The sequence below is a fragment of the Styela clava genome, chromosome 10 (genome assembly GCF_964204865.1).
Source record: "Styela clava chromosome 10, kaStyClav1.hap1.2, whole genome shotgun sequence".
In the NCBI taxonomy this organism is placed as follows: domain Eukaryota; kingdom Metazoa; phylum Chordata; class Ascidiacea; order Stolidobranchia; family Styelidae; genus Styela; species Styela clava.
Window position 1 is genome coordinate 14,965,017 of NC_135259.1, and position 16,293 is coordinate 14,981,309.

General features: G+C 34.1%; 1 protein-coding gene across 1 annotated transcript; it reads right to left on the reverse strand.

Annotated features, from left to right (window-relative positions):
* Positions 1 to 3,367: 3,367 nt before the first annotated feature.
* Positions 3,368 to 7,473, reverse strand: LOC120338239 (amine sulfotransferase-like). The gene is made up of 7 exons (XM_039406196.2): positions 7,244 to 7,473; positions 6,771 to 6,884; positions 6,014 to 6,123; positions 5,401 to 5,536; positions 4,777 to 4,898; positions 4,154 to 4,325; positions 3,368 to 3,862 (listed from the first exon to the last, which is right to left on the reverse strand). The coding sequence occupies exons 1-7, from the start codon at positions 7,452 to 7,454 to the stop codon at positions 3,753 to 3,755; spliced, it is 975 nt and encodes a 324-aa protein (XP_039262130.2). The 5' UTR covers positions 7,455 to 7,473; the 3' UTR covers positions 3,368 to 3,752.
* Positions 7,474 to 16,293: the final 8,820 nt, after the last annotated feature.

A 16,293-nucleotide genomic window follows, 5' to 3' on the forward strand; every position in this document is an offset into this window, starting at 1 on the left:
TATATATTTATTATTTAAAAAAACGTAATATATAAGCTATTGTTCATCATTTTGATAATGTTATGAAAATACAATGTACGTTCATCGACCTTTTGTATATAGTGATACTATTTATATATTTATAACATTCTTCAGGTACGATAAGGAGGAGATTAGTACTTCAATTGTTTGTCGATGTCTATCCATATATATATACACTACATAAAATACGCTGTGTGAATTAAACAAGATTTGCCTAAACAGTGTGCCATACCTTTAGGCAACAACGTGGTATTTGGAAAACAAGTTTTATATCTTATATCAACTCATTGTATAAGCACAAATAGGAGTGCATTGTCTTTACCTAATTTTAGTGCCCAAATTTTTCTCAGACTATCGATAAAATATACCAAAACCTAACGTATTACTTATTCTATAATTCAAACCATTCATTCATTGAGATTAATTAGATACCTAATTTAATGCCACTAACAGAGGCATTTTAATAATGCTATACTTGTAATGAATAACAAATGACCAGCTTTTTCTTAAACATGATAGACAGCCTATCAGTAGCTGATGGTTTAAAGCTTTGACGTGATGAAAAACAGTTAATATTTGATCTAGTTTGGACACGACGCTAACATCACTTCGTTTTCTTTTTGGTTCATGATGACTAAAAGCGTAGGCTACTGTTTCAGGATGTATCTGTGCGGTAAATATATGGTCATTCCAAGTTTGTGTTTTGTCTTCTGGAGTAAACTCGAAAGTGTCATGGAAATGAACAAAATCCTTCCGACACCACTCAGGTAGTTCATTATTTAAGTTTGCCATGCTGTTTACTAAGTCTAAAAGTTCCTGAAAATGCAACAATTGTAAGTTTTCTTTTGTTCAATGACTAGCATTGGAGTGTTTATCTCACTGCAATTTGGTTTCTTCTCACATCTACCACCGTCGAGAAACATGTAAAGTCACCAAACTTGAAATGTAATTTAATACCTTATTCTTATACCATTAACACTACAATTGCAATACAATATCTATGCTTGTCTTTGTAAAGCCAGCGCCAAAAAATTGCAGTGCGTGGAAAGGTTTTAATCTTTTTAATACAACCATATCTTCAACACTGAACTCCCCTGTCTATTGTTGAATAAATGAGGACAGACCACACAGGTGCCATACATATACCGCCAACCAAATAAACATATACAACCAATGTCATCTCATATGCATATACAGTACAGCCAACTCTATATACATATACAGTCATCTAAGTGATGTACAAATAATGCCCAACTATTTCATTTTCCTCCATTTCTATACACGTTGTTTGCAAATAACGAAACCTACAAATTGGTCCGCTCGTGGTACTTGAATACAAATGTCAGGTTGCAATCTATAATGTACTAATGCCCCACAACATCTCGATGATTGCCCATAACACCAGGGATGCACTGATAGCAACAACAAATTTAAAATTCTCCTTTGAATGCACTATTAAATGAACATTGACATTGAACTGTCCAAAAATCAATCAATTCAACGTTCCGTGCAATCTATCATATTTCACTTCAAATTTTAAATAATTTAAAAAACATCGCCGTATTTTTTTAGGATGAGTCTATATACTCGTTGACGTAAAAGGTAGTGTTATTGCACATATAGAACCCTTCATAAATGCTATTGATTAAAATAAAGAGAACTGTGATGAAAAAATGTAAATTAGATGTAACAAAATGCCATGACATAGGCATCATTCAGAGATACGGCTCTACATGTTGTTTGCGCATAATGATACATAACAATTGCCGACCCGCGTGGTACAAGAATACGTACAATATTTTGTCCCGGTGGTAACAACGACATTGGAATTCTAGCTCCATTACTTGGCCATTGACAGTGACAGTAAACTATAGACATACTAATTAATTTAAAGTTCAGTGCCAACTATCATTACTCACTTCACATTTTGATAAATATAAAAAGCATCGGCAAATTATTTTCGAAGAGATTTATCTCTGAATGATGCATCGTGGAATATTATCACATGTAATTTACACTTGATACAAGCCATTCTAAGCCGGTTTGAAATTTGAATTCGATAAGCACGAAATGTCGACATATTTTGTCAACGAGCTGAAGATACTTTTTATTAAACATAATATGATGTGCGTAATTACAGTTTGCACCAAACTTTAATCAATAAGACAGCTCACTTCCAATAGCCAAACATTAGTTTATTGAAGTGCGATTTCAATCAGTCAGGTCCAACACAAAAGCTTCCTGGAAGCCCAAATTATATTTCAGTTGTGCCGCGGTTTGCAAATTAAATAATTTGTCGCAAACCATTTGACCATTTTGACTTTTGAGCAGAAAGACTCGCAAAAATAAGTCCTTCTTGGCGTCGCATCATACAATGTCATTTGCCACAGAATAGAATACTTGTCATCAACAACGTAATTTTTGTAGAATCACCCCAGAACGAATATCTCAAATCTTAGTTGCCTGGGTCCGAGTTTCAAGTTGTATGTATTCCACTTCCTCTTTCACCGGAATGTGGAATGAACACACAAATTTTGAATTATTTGTGAACTGCCTGTATAAAATTAAATTGACATTCCTGACATACATTCCTACAGCCTTGAGCTAGCGAAATGCCCCGGCCGCGTGCTAGTGGCGTATTAATAACGTCACAATTGCACGGTACAGAAGGATGATTTTTATCAAGCAAAACTTTATCTGAGCAAAACTCTGGTTTACTCGAAAAAGTTTGCGGGTGTTATTCTATAACAGTTTGTTAGAAACCATCGAAAAATATTTATTCATATGTTGGGCTAACTATATATACATATGACTATGAATGTATGAATTCATGAAGAAATGAATGTATTACTTGAATGGCTGTATATGTGTATTAGGTTGGCTTTATGCATATGACATTGGCTGTTTAGAAGTACCACTCCAATTGCTGAATATGTACGTTCGGTTGCATGTATATGACATTGACTGTGTGTATATATATATATATATAGTTGGGTATTTAAGTTTGCTTGCTTCGCTTTGAACAATTCACTTCGAAGATTTACTCAGCGCAGTTTCGGGCTTTGCATTCGGGCTAGTCATTACAATCTTCACATCACAAGCTATTTTTCCGTTTCATAATTGTTTAGAATTTATATTCGGCCTATATATCTTTTGTATCGTGCATGTTTGTAGGTTCATCATAATATTTCGCATATAATCAATCGTATGATATGCATATGATCTCTAAAATTAATATATACTTTATGAAAAATAATTTCGTTTTTTCAAAATCAATCTTTTATTAAAATATTATGAAACGTTAATTTCCTATTACCGTGATTTCTATATCATGCAAGTGATATAAACAATTTATTTAGTCTACTATAGTATGAAATAACGATGAAATTGAATTAAAAGTTTGAAATTGAAAATTAGTCAAATTGATACGTGAGAATTTATATAAAAAGAGTTATACACTATTACTAACGCACATCTTTATATACATAAATGGGTGCTCCTGAAGTATGCGCACCAAGATGTCACATAACCTGAATCCTAACCTGGTACACAACCTGAGTTCAGGTTGTGCGCTATCTTGGTGCACATACTTCAGGAGGTCCCATAAATGTAATCTTAAAGCAAAAATACCATGCTATACAGATCGTAAACTATTTTAACATCAAAAATCTATAAATATATACTCGAGAGCGGGCAATTTTCGGAAAAGCTGTGTTGGTTAAACTAATTAATTATTCGTATATGAACTTAATTCGCGTTCCTTTTAATTTTTCCTCAACTTGTTTCTCTATTTCAGCAGATTGTTCAGCAGTGAAATAATCTTTCCATTTGCCAATAATTCCTGAAATATAATTAATTCACTGAACAACGAAAATTATTAATAAGAGTGGAAATATAACAATATTCAGCCTTGTGTGAAACTGTAATGGGAAGCCGATTTAAGAATTTAGGGTCAGTTTGTGTTTAAAGTAACGTTCACTCTTGTAAATAGACTATCAACCACTGGCAACATCGCATTATTACATTGATTCGTTTTTTTTTATATGCTCCTAGTAAAATATAATTTTAGTGCATTTGGCATGGCAGCAAGGCGAATGTCGTAAATTTCAAACCGACGAAAACTGAGATGTACCTGTCCCGCAGAGATTAATTGCTTTGCGATTCATGGCTTCTTGTGATGTCGATTCCATGTCTGATTTCTTCATGTTTTCAATTGAGCAATTTTTCACTATTTTATTGATTTCTTCATCCGATAGCTTTACTTCCAAGAATTCCGACAGCTTTTTAGTGTTTTCAAAAGGATTCTGGATAAACAAAAACTCTGATACAAAATTTGAAATGGCGTTTACCATGTAATACTAAAGTTTACTTTTCCGGTTCCTTTTAAGTCGATTAACTAGCCATGCATATTACCTAAACTCAATCTTCTACTTTTTACTCATGGCCAAATTAAGGCACATAATAGAATATACTTCGGCAATACTTTTTGCGTCATATGTTTGTTGTTCTGTTTTACATCGCTTGTTACATATATTCGGGATCGTGCCCAGAAAATTCGCCGCAGGAAATTTCGCCGCATATAAAAAATCGCAAAAGCATTTTGCTGTAAAACAAGTATTTGTGATAAAAACATGTAGGTTTATAGAGTTGGGCTTAAGGTATGCTCTTGAATAACGAAACGGAGGCGATTTTTCATGCGCCGAGCTTTTCTATGGCGATATTTCCTAGAACCATTTGTGATAACTACTGAATTACCTTAATCATCTCTTCATACACAATCATAATTGCGTTTTTGTTGTTTTTAATATGCGGCAGCCAACTCAAGATATGATCCAAATAAGTCTCTCCTTTTCGCATCATGCTGAATGGAGTAGGATCTAATCAAATAAACAAATATTATTTATTCAAAAGTATAAATACGGTTTTCAATTTGCCAATAATGGAAGTACTTGGGCATTGGGTATCAAACTGTGTACTCCCGTGGTATGTGAACCAAGATGGCGGACACCGAGACGTAAGTATGTGTACCAGATTAGGGTTAAGCCATAATTTCCGGTACAAATACTACGGTAGTCACTTGGCTCGTCCCCGAACTCGTAATAGAACTAAATGAGGAAAATTGGAATAAAATTATGGCCCAAACCTAACCTGGTACACATACTAGGTTCCGGTGTCCGCCATCTTGGTTCACATATTACGGGAGTACCTCAAACTGAGGGTGTTTACCCTTTATCTACTTTGCAATTCGGATCCGTATGTGACCGTTGCCACAATAATGCTTCAACACGAAGGCATTAAAGTGAAAAATAAGGAAGACATAAGCTTATTATTGTATTCCTAATTTTTAATGTATTAAAATAATTTTTCTGAACATTTTACCAATCATCTCGCGCTTGAAAAAATCATTCCAGTCGGAGGTTGCAAATTGCACCAATCCGCCCTGGAGAGGAAATCCTTTTACGAAATTAAAAAATGATATCAGTCGATCCTTTGGATTCCGCAGAGTGTACACCATCTGAAAATGAGAATAAATTGATTTTTTTGAACTGATGGCCAGCAAATTACCAACTAATAATAACTAAATATTTTTTTTAACTGTCATTTTGAAATTTGTGAAATGTCACTAAATTTCAATTGCATTTGTGTGTATATGTCGATTGCAAATTCATTATTTTTCCGTCTGAGCTAGGGAATTGACAGAAATATTGAAAACGACGTTTGTAAGTTTAACTACCATGATTATATCATGCTCCTGTTCCTACGACTTTACCATTGTCATCCCAAAACTCCTGTTCAGTTCAAAGCCTATTTTAATGTCGCATTTTCTATGCGACCAGAGAAATATAATGACGTAAAATGGAAAACATTCATAGGATGAAAGCATTATGAAAAACGAGGTCCGACTGATGCTCATTGCCATATAGTTTATTCTTCCCATATCTATATCCCCTTATTGGAAGTCTTGATTCATGTTAAATCATGTGGAACTTACCTTGATGTTTCTGCTTTTGTATTTTTCCAAGTTCACCAGTTCGGCTGGTGCATGCGTAACGAAATATCGTCTGGGTATAGGAATGTTGTGCATGACGTTGAACTTAGATGCTGAGAAAAATAAACGTTATTAATTATTAACAATAGCCTGAGAGTTGACCAAATAGCGGACAATCAGTTTTTGAGCTAAACCTAATACTTATCGATCACTTTATTCAATAGTTATTGTTGTTGTGGAAATCGCTTTCGACGGCAAATAATAGTCCAATTGAATTAAACACTGAAGAAATCTTTAGAAAGCTATCACTTTTATTTTTTCAAGTTATCTATGAGTCATACGAACTGATATTTCAGCCCAATTTTATCTGTATTCGAAAATTCAAGAGAACATTTTTATATGACATTCGGTACAATTATTTTTAACATTTTGCGTATCGTGCTGTAGTGGTTTTCATTTCGTGTCTATATATTTGAGCATTGTTCGATTGTGAAACAACAATTTGGCGTAATAACATTTTAACCCTGATCACAACTTTTTGAAATGGTCTTGTAAAATATTTTTCACAAATTCTATGAATGAATAAATACTCGTCAATACAATATATTGAGAGTTACTAGGATGGCCAATGAGAATATATGTGTTAGTCAGCACTCTGGGCGTCGATAAGATCTTTTTGTAGTAACAGATGTGCTCTGAGTGCGACAATAATGAAACCTTACATATGTTTAGCATTACAATATTTCTAAAAATAACCTACGTGTGCAAGACTCAAGATATAGATTCGGGATTGTAATGTCTCTTGTCATTTTATCAAGTTTTTCGTCTCTTCCATACAGTATCTGTCGAATAATTTCTCTAGTCCACGTGGTGCCTAAACAACAAAATCCTGATATTGATGTACCTAACGAGAGAAGCATCAGATGTCCTATGGAAATAAATAATGAATGGTAAATAACCATTTCTTGGAAATGTATATGATAACATATCATACATAGCATATGATATGAGTAACTGATGAGAAACTCACTAGCTGTTTAACTTTAAGCCTCCACATGGTCGATTTAAGTTTGTTTATTGAATACGACTTGTGTCCAAATAAGAAATCGGATGATTTTCCCTCAAATACACAACACAAAATAAATTCATGGGAAATGAAACGTAAAAAATAACAGAAAACGTTCTGTTGTATTTACAATCTACATATACTGTATTAGTGTATTGTATCGAAACCTGTTTTTGCACACCCTGCTATCATCACTTCGTTTTCTTTCGGTTCATGATTTTCAAAAGCATAGGCTACCGTTTGAGGATGGAACTGTGGAAGGAACAAATGATCGTTCCAAGTTAGTATTTTGTCCTCCGGGGTAAATTTGAAAGTGTCTTGAAAATATACAAAATCCTTTCGGCACCACTCAGGTAGTTCATTGATTAAGTTTGCCATGCTGTTTACTAAGTCTAAAAGTCCCTGGAAATGCAACAATTGTAAGTTTTCTTTTGCTCAATGACTAGCATTTGAGTTTTCAGCTCACTACAACTCTACATATTCCTTTTTAAAAATATAGGGCAGCGCTAATAAATACCTTAACTCCCTTGAATAGTGTTGAATAAACGAGTATGGAAAAAGCTGATTGCTCAAACCAATGAGCATATATGCTCATTGCTCAAACAGAAGACCGTGCAATGCAGTACATAATAACTAAAGCAAACATGAAGAAAATTATATTTATAATCTGACATGCTCCCTTTTAACTACGGTAGTACACTGTCTTGCGTGCAATGGATATGTATACGATGCACATCAGTTGTTCCCATTTCCCATCGGTGTTTCGGCGATGAATTTTATAATCCTTCGTTTTTTAATGTGCAACGGATTTACATCAGTGGTTTCCAATAGCGAGGCCGTCGAGGAATTTTGGTATATGTTTCAATTTTCCACCAACGCTGCCCCTTGTGTGTGCGGGTAACCAAAAAGACAATGTTACGTTACGTAACAATGCGTTTTGTCATCTGTCGTTAAAACAATTGTTTCGATTAGGTATAGGATTACCTGGTCGCGATTGGACCGATGGGCAGTCGCACTTTTCAGATTGCGATAAATCGTGACGGCGTTTAGTTAATACTACCGAGTTTCCAAAAATACAGATACGTGTTTTAGTCCGCTCCACTGATCTTAATAATGATACGTTAGTATCAACATACGAAGACAACGAAATAAGCAATTTATGAAATTGGGAGCTAAGCGTGTTACTTGCTGCGTTCGTTGCTGGCCGTCTCTTTGCACGGTCCTGTCAATTATCGAAGTGCTTCCTAATAAGTAAGACGAGTACCGTTACATTTCTACTATATCACCAAATACTGATTAAAATTTGCATTTCAACTTGACAAATTATTCAAGTTTAAAAGCGTGTGAACCCCAGTCTATATAGTTGAAGTGATGGATGAAAAATAAATTTTGAAAATATAAATGTCAATTCAACTAGACTAGAGGGAACTAAAGAAGGACGTCGTATTATTCAAGAAAGCGTCAATAGCTTCTATGAAACCTAAAGGAGCACTGAAGGGTTCACACTTCGTATGCTTCTGTAGAGCGTAAAATTGAGCAAATGATGGGAATGAGAATTCTATCAACAGGTTCCCAAATTTAGTGAAAACTATGGCGAACTTATAGCTCTATAAAAGTACTTTATATGTATTAAAGTATGTCAGCATGTAAACTACATTACCATAACAAGCTTTACATAAATCTAAACATATCCTTCGAAAATTCAAATATAACTGTGATCGTCAGCCATGGCGCGCGTTGTTTCTCGTCTAACGTCCAAAATCGAAAAACGACAGCGGATTCGCTGATTATCCTGTCATTTCAAGAGCGGGTTAGTGCGAACCCCATAAATCCCACCACTGTGTATATGAACAACGATATATCCCTATATATAACGCTAATCGCAAATACCGACATTTTGAAAACAATATTTCAACATCAATCAAAATGATCGATTTATCGATGAAATAATAGGCCCAGAAGCTACAATAAGCAAACGGAATCATATGACCCTATCCATCCATAATTTGAACATTCTTGTGATAGGTTATCGTCGGACGCGTTCAGATATTTTCATTTCGCCCAAATTACCTTTATCCACTTGATTGGAAAAAAAATTTAGGTGTTTTAGTGTTTTGTTTGTACTACTAGACGCATACTCAAATTCATAGATATTTGCCAAATATGTGTCCTATCGTATAGAAGCCATAGCGCGGAATAGATTGCCTATGTCAGTTCGCAATTTAAATTCTATGCGAATGTATTTCTTGGGACGATGGGAGATAAAATTGTCAGACATGAGTATAGGTGCCGTGATATTCCGAATCGCGGTCTTTCGATTTTTTCTAGACTATTCCAGTGAATCCTCTCTGACATGCGAAAGTTTGATTTTCTTTCACGAGTTAAGTCCGAAGGGAATAAATTGATTGATGTTTCTTTCTATTCAATATGTAGCAGGCTGGGTCTGTTAAGTTGCAATTGTTCTGGAGTTTTTAGTTAAGCCATCGGTGCACCCATAAAATTAACAGAATTGCTTCCCTCATAATTTGGCGCCACACAAACAAAAAGTTTGGGGACCGCTTGATTAGGCTATTTCAGTCCTGTTGTATACCATTCCGAAGTAATAAACGTGAAACTCGTCTTTACGAACGACACGCAACTTGTCCAATGTTTTATATATGATCTAGGACAGAAAATTAATGTTGCCTAAAATAGGCCGAGTTTGGAAAATATTATCCTAACCTAAACAAATTTTACACAAATTGAGATTTTTACAGATTGAGTGATCAAACAGGTGGCATCAGAAGTAGACAAAGAAAATGTATCTATGTCACTAAGTAAGCTACATAAACGTGACACACTTTGAATAAATCTAAAATATAAATTCAAAATGCCAAACATAATGCTAGTCTGTCAGCTACGGTGCACGTTGTCCATTTGCTGCGGTCGTCATAAAATAGGAACGGGTTCGCTGATTATCGCAACATTCACGGGTAGGCGCGAACTCGTTCAAACCTCAAATTCTACCACTGCTCATAACCCTAAAACAAGTATGCAAAATTATAGGTATAAATCAAAAGCAATACTACAAAAACACAACTATGGGACGGCGGTAAGAATACGTTATCACACTTGTTTCGTATAAAACTTTTGCATGAAAATAATCTTATTGAATTGGGCTACGGACCTGTTTCCACGCGTGCGCTGTTAGCACTAAGTTTACTAAAACCTTGATATCAACCGTGACAATAATCTGCACTTGCTAAAGCACCAAAAACGTTATAGCATAGAAGTATTTTTTCGTATCAAATTACATTGAAATTAAAACATCAATATCAAAGTAAAATATGCGTTTGTTGTTCGCCCTGGGCTAAACTTGTTTTGTGTGCCCTTTTTACAAAATAAAATCCAGTTACTCAGGGTGATTTTTAAACCCTTGTTATATGTCAATTCGAATATATGTGGTCCGTGATGACAGAGTTATTTATATATATACCACATCATACAATGGTCATTGACTGACAAGCCGTATAAATTGCCTGCGTTTCTGAACGGTAAAATGGGTAACTTAAAATATTTATATCTTTGGTAATCAAGAAGTTGTCCGTGTTCATTTTTCCCGTCCGTCCCATTTTATATTATTATTTATATATAAATACCAAGGTATTTATAGGAATTAACGTTTTCATGTTTTTGTCAATTTGAATCGATAAACCATTTTGAGATTTACTGTTATGTAGTGATATTAACAACGTTTTTTGTTGCTATGTTTATTGTTAGTTTGTTGGGCGTCATCCGATTTGACACTTTTGCAAATTTGGTGTTCACTCTTGATTAAAGATGAGATTTGTCACTGTCAAAGAGATCAGTGTCATCGGCAAACAATTTGGAAAATAACGAAGAACAATGTATTGCAGGGGTGTCAAACTTGGGCCCCCGGGCCGCATGCGGCCCCAGAGAGCTTACAATGCGGCCCTCGAACGCTTAACAATAATTGTAGTATTTTGTACGTTTTTTATTATCTAAGTGTAATACAGTTTTTTAACTTTTAAAGTGATATTGATTATTCACACAGAAAACGACAATTTTCTGAAAGTAGATTTGGAAAATTAAAATTTTTTTGTTTTCAATTTGACCCAATTATGGATACACCTCAAGCTAGCAAAAGAATACTTGAAAAAAAAACTTCAGGATTTAAATGAAACGCAAAGTACATGCATTTTTGAAGAAAAATGGGAGTTGCAATATTTCTGCATTTCTCAAAATTCTAAAGCACATTGTTCAATTTGTCACATTTCCATCAGTACAATGAAAGAATCAATATAAGTAGACATTATCAAAATAAGCTCAGAAGTCGATATGACAAATTTAAAGAAAATTCGAACTGAAAATTTTTATTTGTTTGTAACATATTATTATAATTATTCAACTACCTAGTTACTTAAAATCAACATTAATCATAACTCAAACGGTTCTATACCACGTAAAGGTAGGATATATCTGTCCAAAATGTCTGGTCTGGTCTGGAAGTCAGTCATTTGTTTGATTTACTGATCTCTACATGAAATGATAAACGTAGTATTTTTGCGTTACTTAAATTAAATAAAACATTCTCAACGATCCAGATTAACCGATGACCATGTGACCTCATTAATTAGAGTTGGTACTGTAAAATCATTTCAGCCTGATATTAGTAAGCTGGAGGCACAAGAGAGAAGCCAAACGTCATTACATATGAAGTAAAACAAACATTGAGTTTATCTGTAGAATTCTTGTAAATCTTAGGTCTATATATTTACCGTAGAGTCATTTTCCGTATATGTATTATTGTTTCCTCATGCCTATCGAAACTTCGTTCAAAAATTTTTAGGATAGTTGTACATAAAAATTTATGATTTCATCAAATACTGTAAATTAAAATAATAGTAAAATGCGAAAATTTATATGTAAATGGCATTTGAAATTTAGGAAAATGATAAAACTTCATTCAACTGTTTAATTGCATCACAATATATGTCACGAACTACACCTATTTGAAAATATGCTTCAAGTATACATCATCAAAATAAATCAAAAACTGTTTGCGGCCCTTTGCACAATTCTCAAAATGCAATGCGGCCCTCGGAAACGATTTTGACACCTCTGATGTATTGTGTAATTAATAAATACTTAAAGAGCATAGGGCCCAAACAACAGCCTTGAGGAACTCCGTGAGTTACTGGTACGGGATAGAACAATTAGTTGCAACTTTACCGTATTGTGATCTATCGCTTGAATAACTAGAATTGAGTTTATTTGCTTTTCCGTGATGAATGTCATGATTTACGGTCTCAGAAGCTTTTAATTAAATCCAAAAATGTTGCGCTAACGAACTTTTTTTTCTCATCATAGATATAAGATAATATTGTGTCTACAACGGCATGTGACGAAGTATGATTGTTCTGGAAACCAAATCCTATTTAGTAACAAAACTGGTAGGCTAAGTCTTTTATGAATCTAGCGCTTAAATATCTTATCAATCGATGAAAGGATTGATATGGGTCTATAATTTGGAACGAAACAAATTTTTATTGACAGATTTGAAGAGAGGGATAATTTTGAGACACGAAGGAAAGATTTCGAACTAGAGTGAATAATTGAAAAGATCAGCCAAACAGGGCGCAATGAGATCAGCAAGAAATTTAAGACGGCGTGCTGTGATGTTGTCTGGACCTACTGCCTTCCTACTTTTCAATTTTTGTATTTCTCTTATCACTTTGTTTGCATCACTCAAGATCATAAAGAATGTTTGAAGCTGGTAATATCATTAGAAAACTTGTCTGAGAGGTTGGACGCAATTGTTAAAAAGTACTTTCGGTAGAATTCGGTAAAGAACGAAATAACATCTCTAGGGATACAATCATTTGGATTTAATATTTTTATGTGTAGTTTGAAAAACAATTTGCCTTGATAATTTGGGATTACCTTTGTTTGGAGCAATAAGGTTTTGGTTATAAATTTGTTTTGTTTTATCCACTGTTTTTGACAAAACATCTATATACTTTTCAGGGTAGAAGTGTTAAGAACACTTACCCTTCAGAAAATGGGATTTGAACATACTATTTTTTGTCGAATGTAAGTATTCAACCCTTTACTTATCCAAGGCTTTAGTTGTATCTTTGTCTGTTATAGCTGTTATACTATTTAGAAAACACATGATCGGAAATGATCTGTTATATGTTATAGAACAACATAGAAATTGATTTGAAAATTTGTCAAATTGGTGTACACGTGGTCTATCAATGCTGCTGAAGTTTCACGTACTCTAGTGGGTTTGGTTATCACGGAGAAGGCATTATGGGATATAAGCATATTTTAACATAATTTTTATTTTTTGGAATGTTACTAGATGTTGAAAACAGACTTATAATTAGAGTCACCCACTATCAAAAAGTGTTTTTTTGCCAATTTGGCTTGAGATGTTTCAAATATATTCGTGAAATCAGTTATATCATAACGAAGATGTTTATATTTGATGCCGATAACTTATCTGCTGACAGTAACGAAATCTTTGATAAAAAGCAACAACACCACCCGCAGTAGGCACAGATGAGGTATGTAGGGAACTATAGCCATCGATGGTATTGAAAACAAGATTTTGGGGTAATTTGGATTCGCTTATTGCAAATATATGAGAAGGTAAGGACAAATTTGATAAAAGTGTGGTCAATTGATCCAAATTTTTCTGAAGGGAGCTAATGTTTATATGATAAAAGACTAAATCAGAGAATTTTGAATAGAATTCAAATTTATTACTTACGCACCTAACATTATCACAACTAGAAACTGGCAGTGAATAACTACAATGACTTGTCACTCAAGACTAGAAATATTCATACATAATTGGTGTCAAAATAATTGACTATTCGCAAACAACATGGAGAGGCTTACCGCCGAATACTGCCCGTGGCATGCCATTTTATTACATCTAATTTACACTTATTACGAGTCATTTATCTTATTTTAATTAATAGCATTTTTGGAGGTTCCATAAGCGCAATACCACTACCTTTCACGTCAACGAGCATAGCCTCATCCTAAAAAAATCTGGGATGATTTTCGAAGTTAGTAATGATACTTTTGCGCATAACGTAAACCTGTGGACAGTTCACGGACAATGGCCAAACAATAGTTCATTCAAAACAGAATTTTTACCAGTGCATTCCCGGTGATAGGAGCGATCAGTCGTGGGGCATTTTGACATTATAGATTGCAACCTGATGTACGTATTCAAATACCACGAGCGACTTTGTGTGCATTGTTATGCGAACGTGTATTGAAATGGATGAAAATGAAATAGATTGGATGTATTTGTACACCACTAAATTACCTGTATGTATATTAGGGCTGTATATGCATATTTGTGGCTGTATATCACATGTATGGCAGTTCTGTGTGCTGTCCTCATTTATTCAATAAAAGACAGGGGAGTGTAGGGCTAGAAATATGGTTGTATTAACAAGATTAAGGCCTTTCCACGCAACGTAATTTGGAGCTGCCGGTTGTAAGCCAAGAAAAATATTGAATTTTAATTGTCGTGTTAGTTCATGGTATAGGAAAAGAATATTAAATTACTCTTTACCAGCACTGTGGCTTTACATGTGGGTGATGGCTAGTCACTGAACAAAGAAAAACTTACAATTAGTGCATTTTCAGAGAATTTTAAATTTACTAAAGAGCATGGGAAACTTAACAATGAACTACCTGAGTGGTGTCGGGAGGATTTTATATATTTTCAAGACATTTAAATTTACCCTGAAAGACAAAACACAAACTTGGGGAACACAAACTTCGAGTTTTTGGTAAATTTTATCGATATTCTGAGGTAAAATTACCCCAATTCCTATTTGGGCGCGGAACTTATGTTAAGACAATACACTCCAATACGTGTTTACAAAAAAATGATATCAGATCTAATAAAACTTGTTTTCTAAATACCATGTTGTTGCCTCAAGTTATGACACATTGTTTAGGCAAATCCTGTTTAATTTAAAACGGTCCTTTTATGTATTGTGTATATATATATATATATATATATATATATAAACATATGGATAGACATCGACAAAACAAATGAAGTACTAATCTCCTTCTTATCGTACCAGAAGAATGTTATAAATACATAAATAGTATCTCTATAAAAGGTCGATAAACGTACATTGTATTTTTATGAAAATTTTCAAAATGCTAAACAATAGCTCATATATTACGTTTTTCATTCAATAAATAATTACTCTTCTGGGCATTATTACGTAGTATCTTTCAAGACCTGAATACTTACCATTAAGCCTGTATTTATAAGGCACATCTAATTAAGCTTTCGATATGTGCAACAACATCAGGATTTTTGTTATTTAGGCAACACGTGGACTCGAGAAATTATTCGATAGTTACTGTATGGAAAAGAGAAGGGAAACTTGATAAAATGACAAGAGATATTACAGTGCCGCATTTGTATCTCGACTCTTGCTCACGTAGGTTATTTTTATAACTAATATTGTACATATACATAGTATTTCAACTAAATCGCGCTGTATATTCTCTCATATTACAAAAAGAATTTGTCGTGGCGGAAAATTATTATTGCATGAACGGATGCAGCTCATACGTTAGGTTAGACTCAAAAGTTGTATGAGGAGGCAACGATATTATGTTTTTTGTAAACCAATGTATTACCAAATTGTTCTTTGCCTAAAATGGCTAACCGCTATTAGGTTTCCTCCCAAAGAATGTAAATAGAGATTTGAGACACGTCTATAATATTCTATTTCTCAGCTTCCAAGTTCAACGTTATGCACAGCATTCCTATACCCAGACGATATTTTGTCACGCATCTACCAGCCGAACTGGTGAATCTCGAAAAATACAAAAGCAGAAACATCAAGGTCGGTGTCATATGATTATCAAGTAAAAATTACGCATATATATTATTTTATAATTAACGCCCGCGACAAGGTACTGAAATTTCGTAGAGTATTTTTTGGAGGATATAAACTATTGTCATCATATGCGTTAAGCTTATGTTGCAGAAATTTGGGCGTACCTATTTTGTCGTGCACGATTTATGACGCAATAATCTACAACACCGTTGTTTCTTGTCGAAAATTCCTTTGTTAAAATAGCTGACTTTTTCATCCGGTATTAATTTTTTGTCGCAAAAAACATACGATTCGCGGCCAGTAATCGACCCACTAAAATT

Bases quoted from the DNA above. Each gene is read 5' to 3' on its own strand.
- LOC120338239 (XM_039406196.2), bottom strand. From the start codon at position 7,454: ATGGCAAACTTAATCAATGAACTACCTGAGTGGTGCCGAAAGGATTTT. The intron at 4,899-5,400 runs GTAAAATGTTCA...TTATTTGATTAG, and splicing joins TTTCAAGCGCGAGATGATTG to ATCCTACTCCATTCAGCATG. The intron at 3,863-4,153 runs GTACATCTCAGT...ATTATATTTCAG, and splicing joins AATTAATCTCTGCGGGACAG to GAATTATTGGCAAATGGAAA.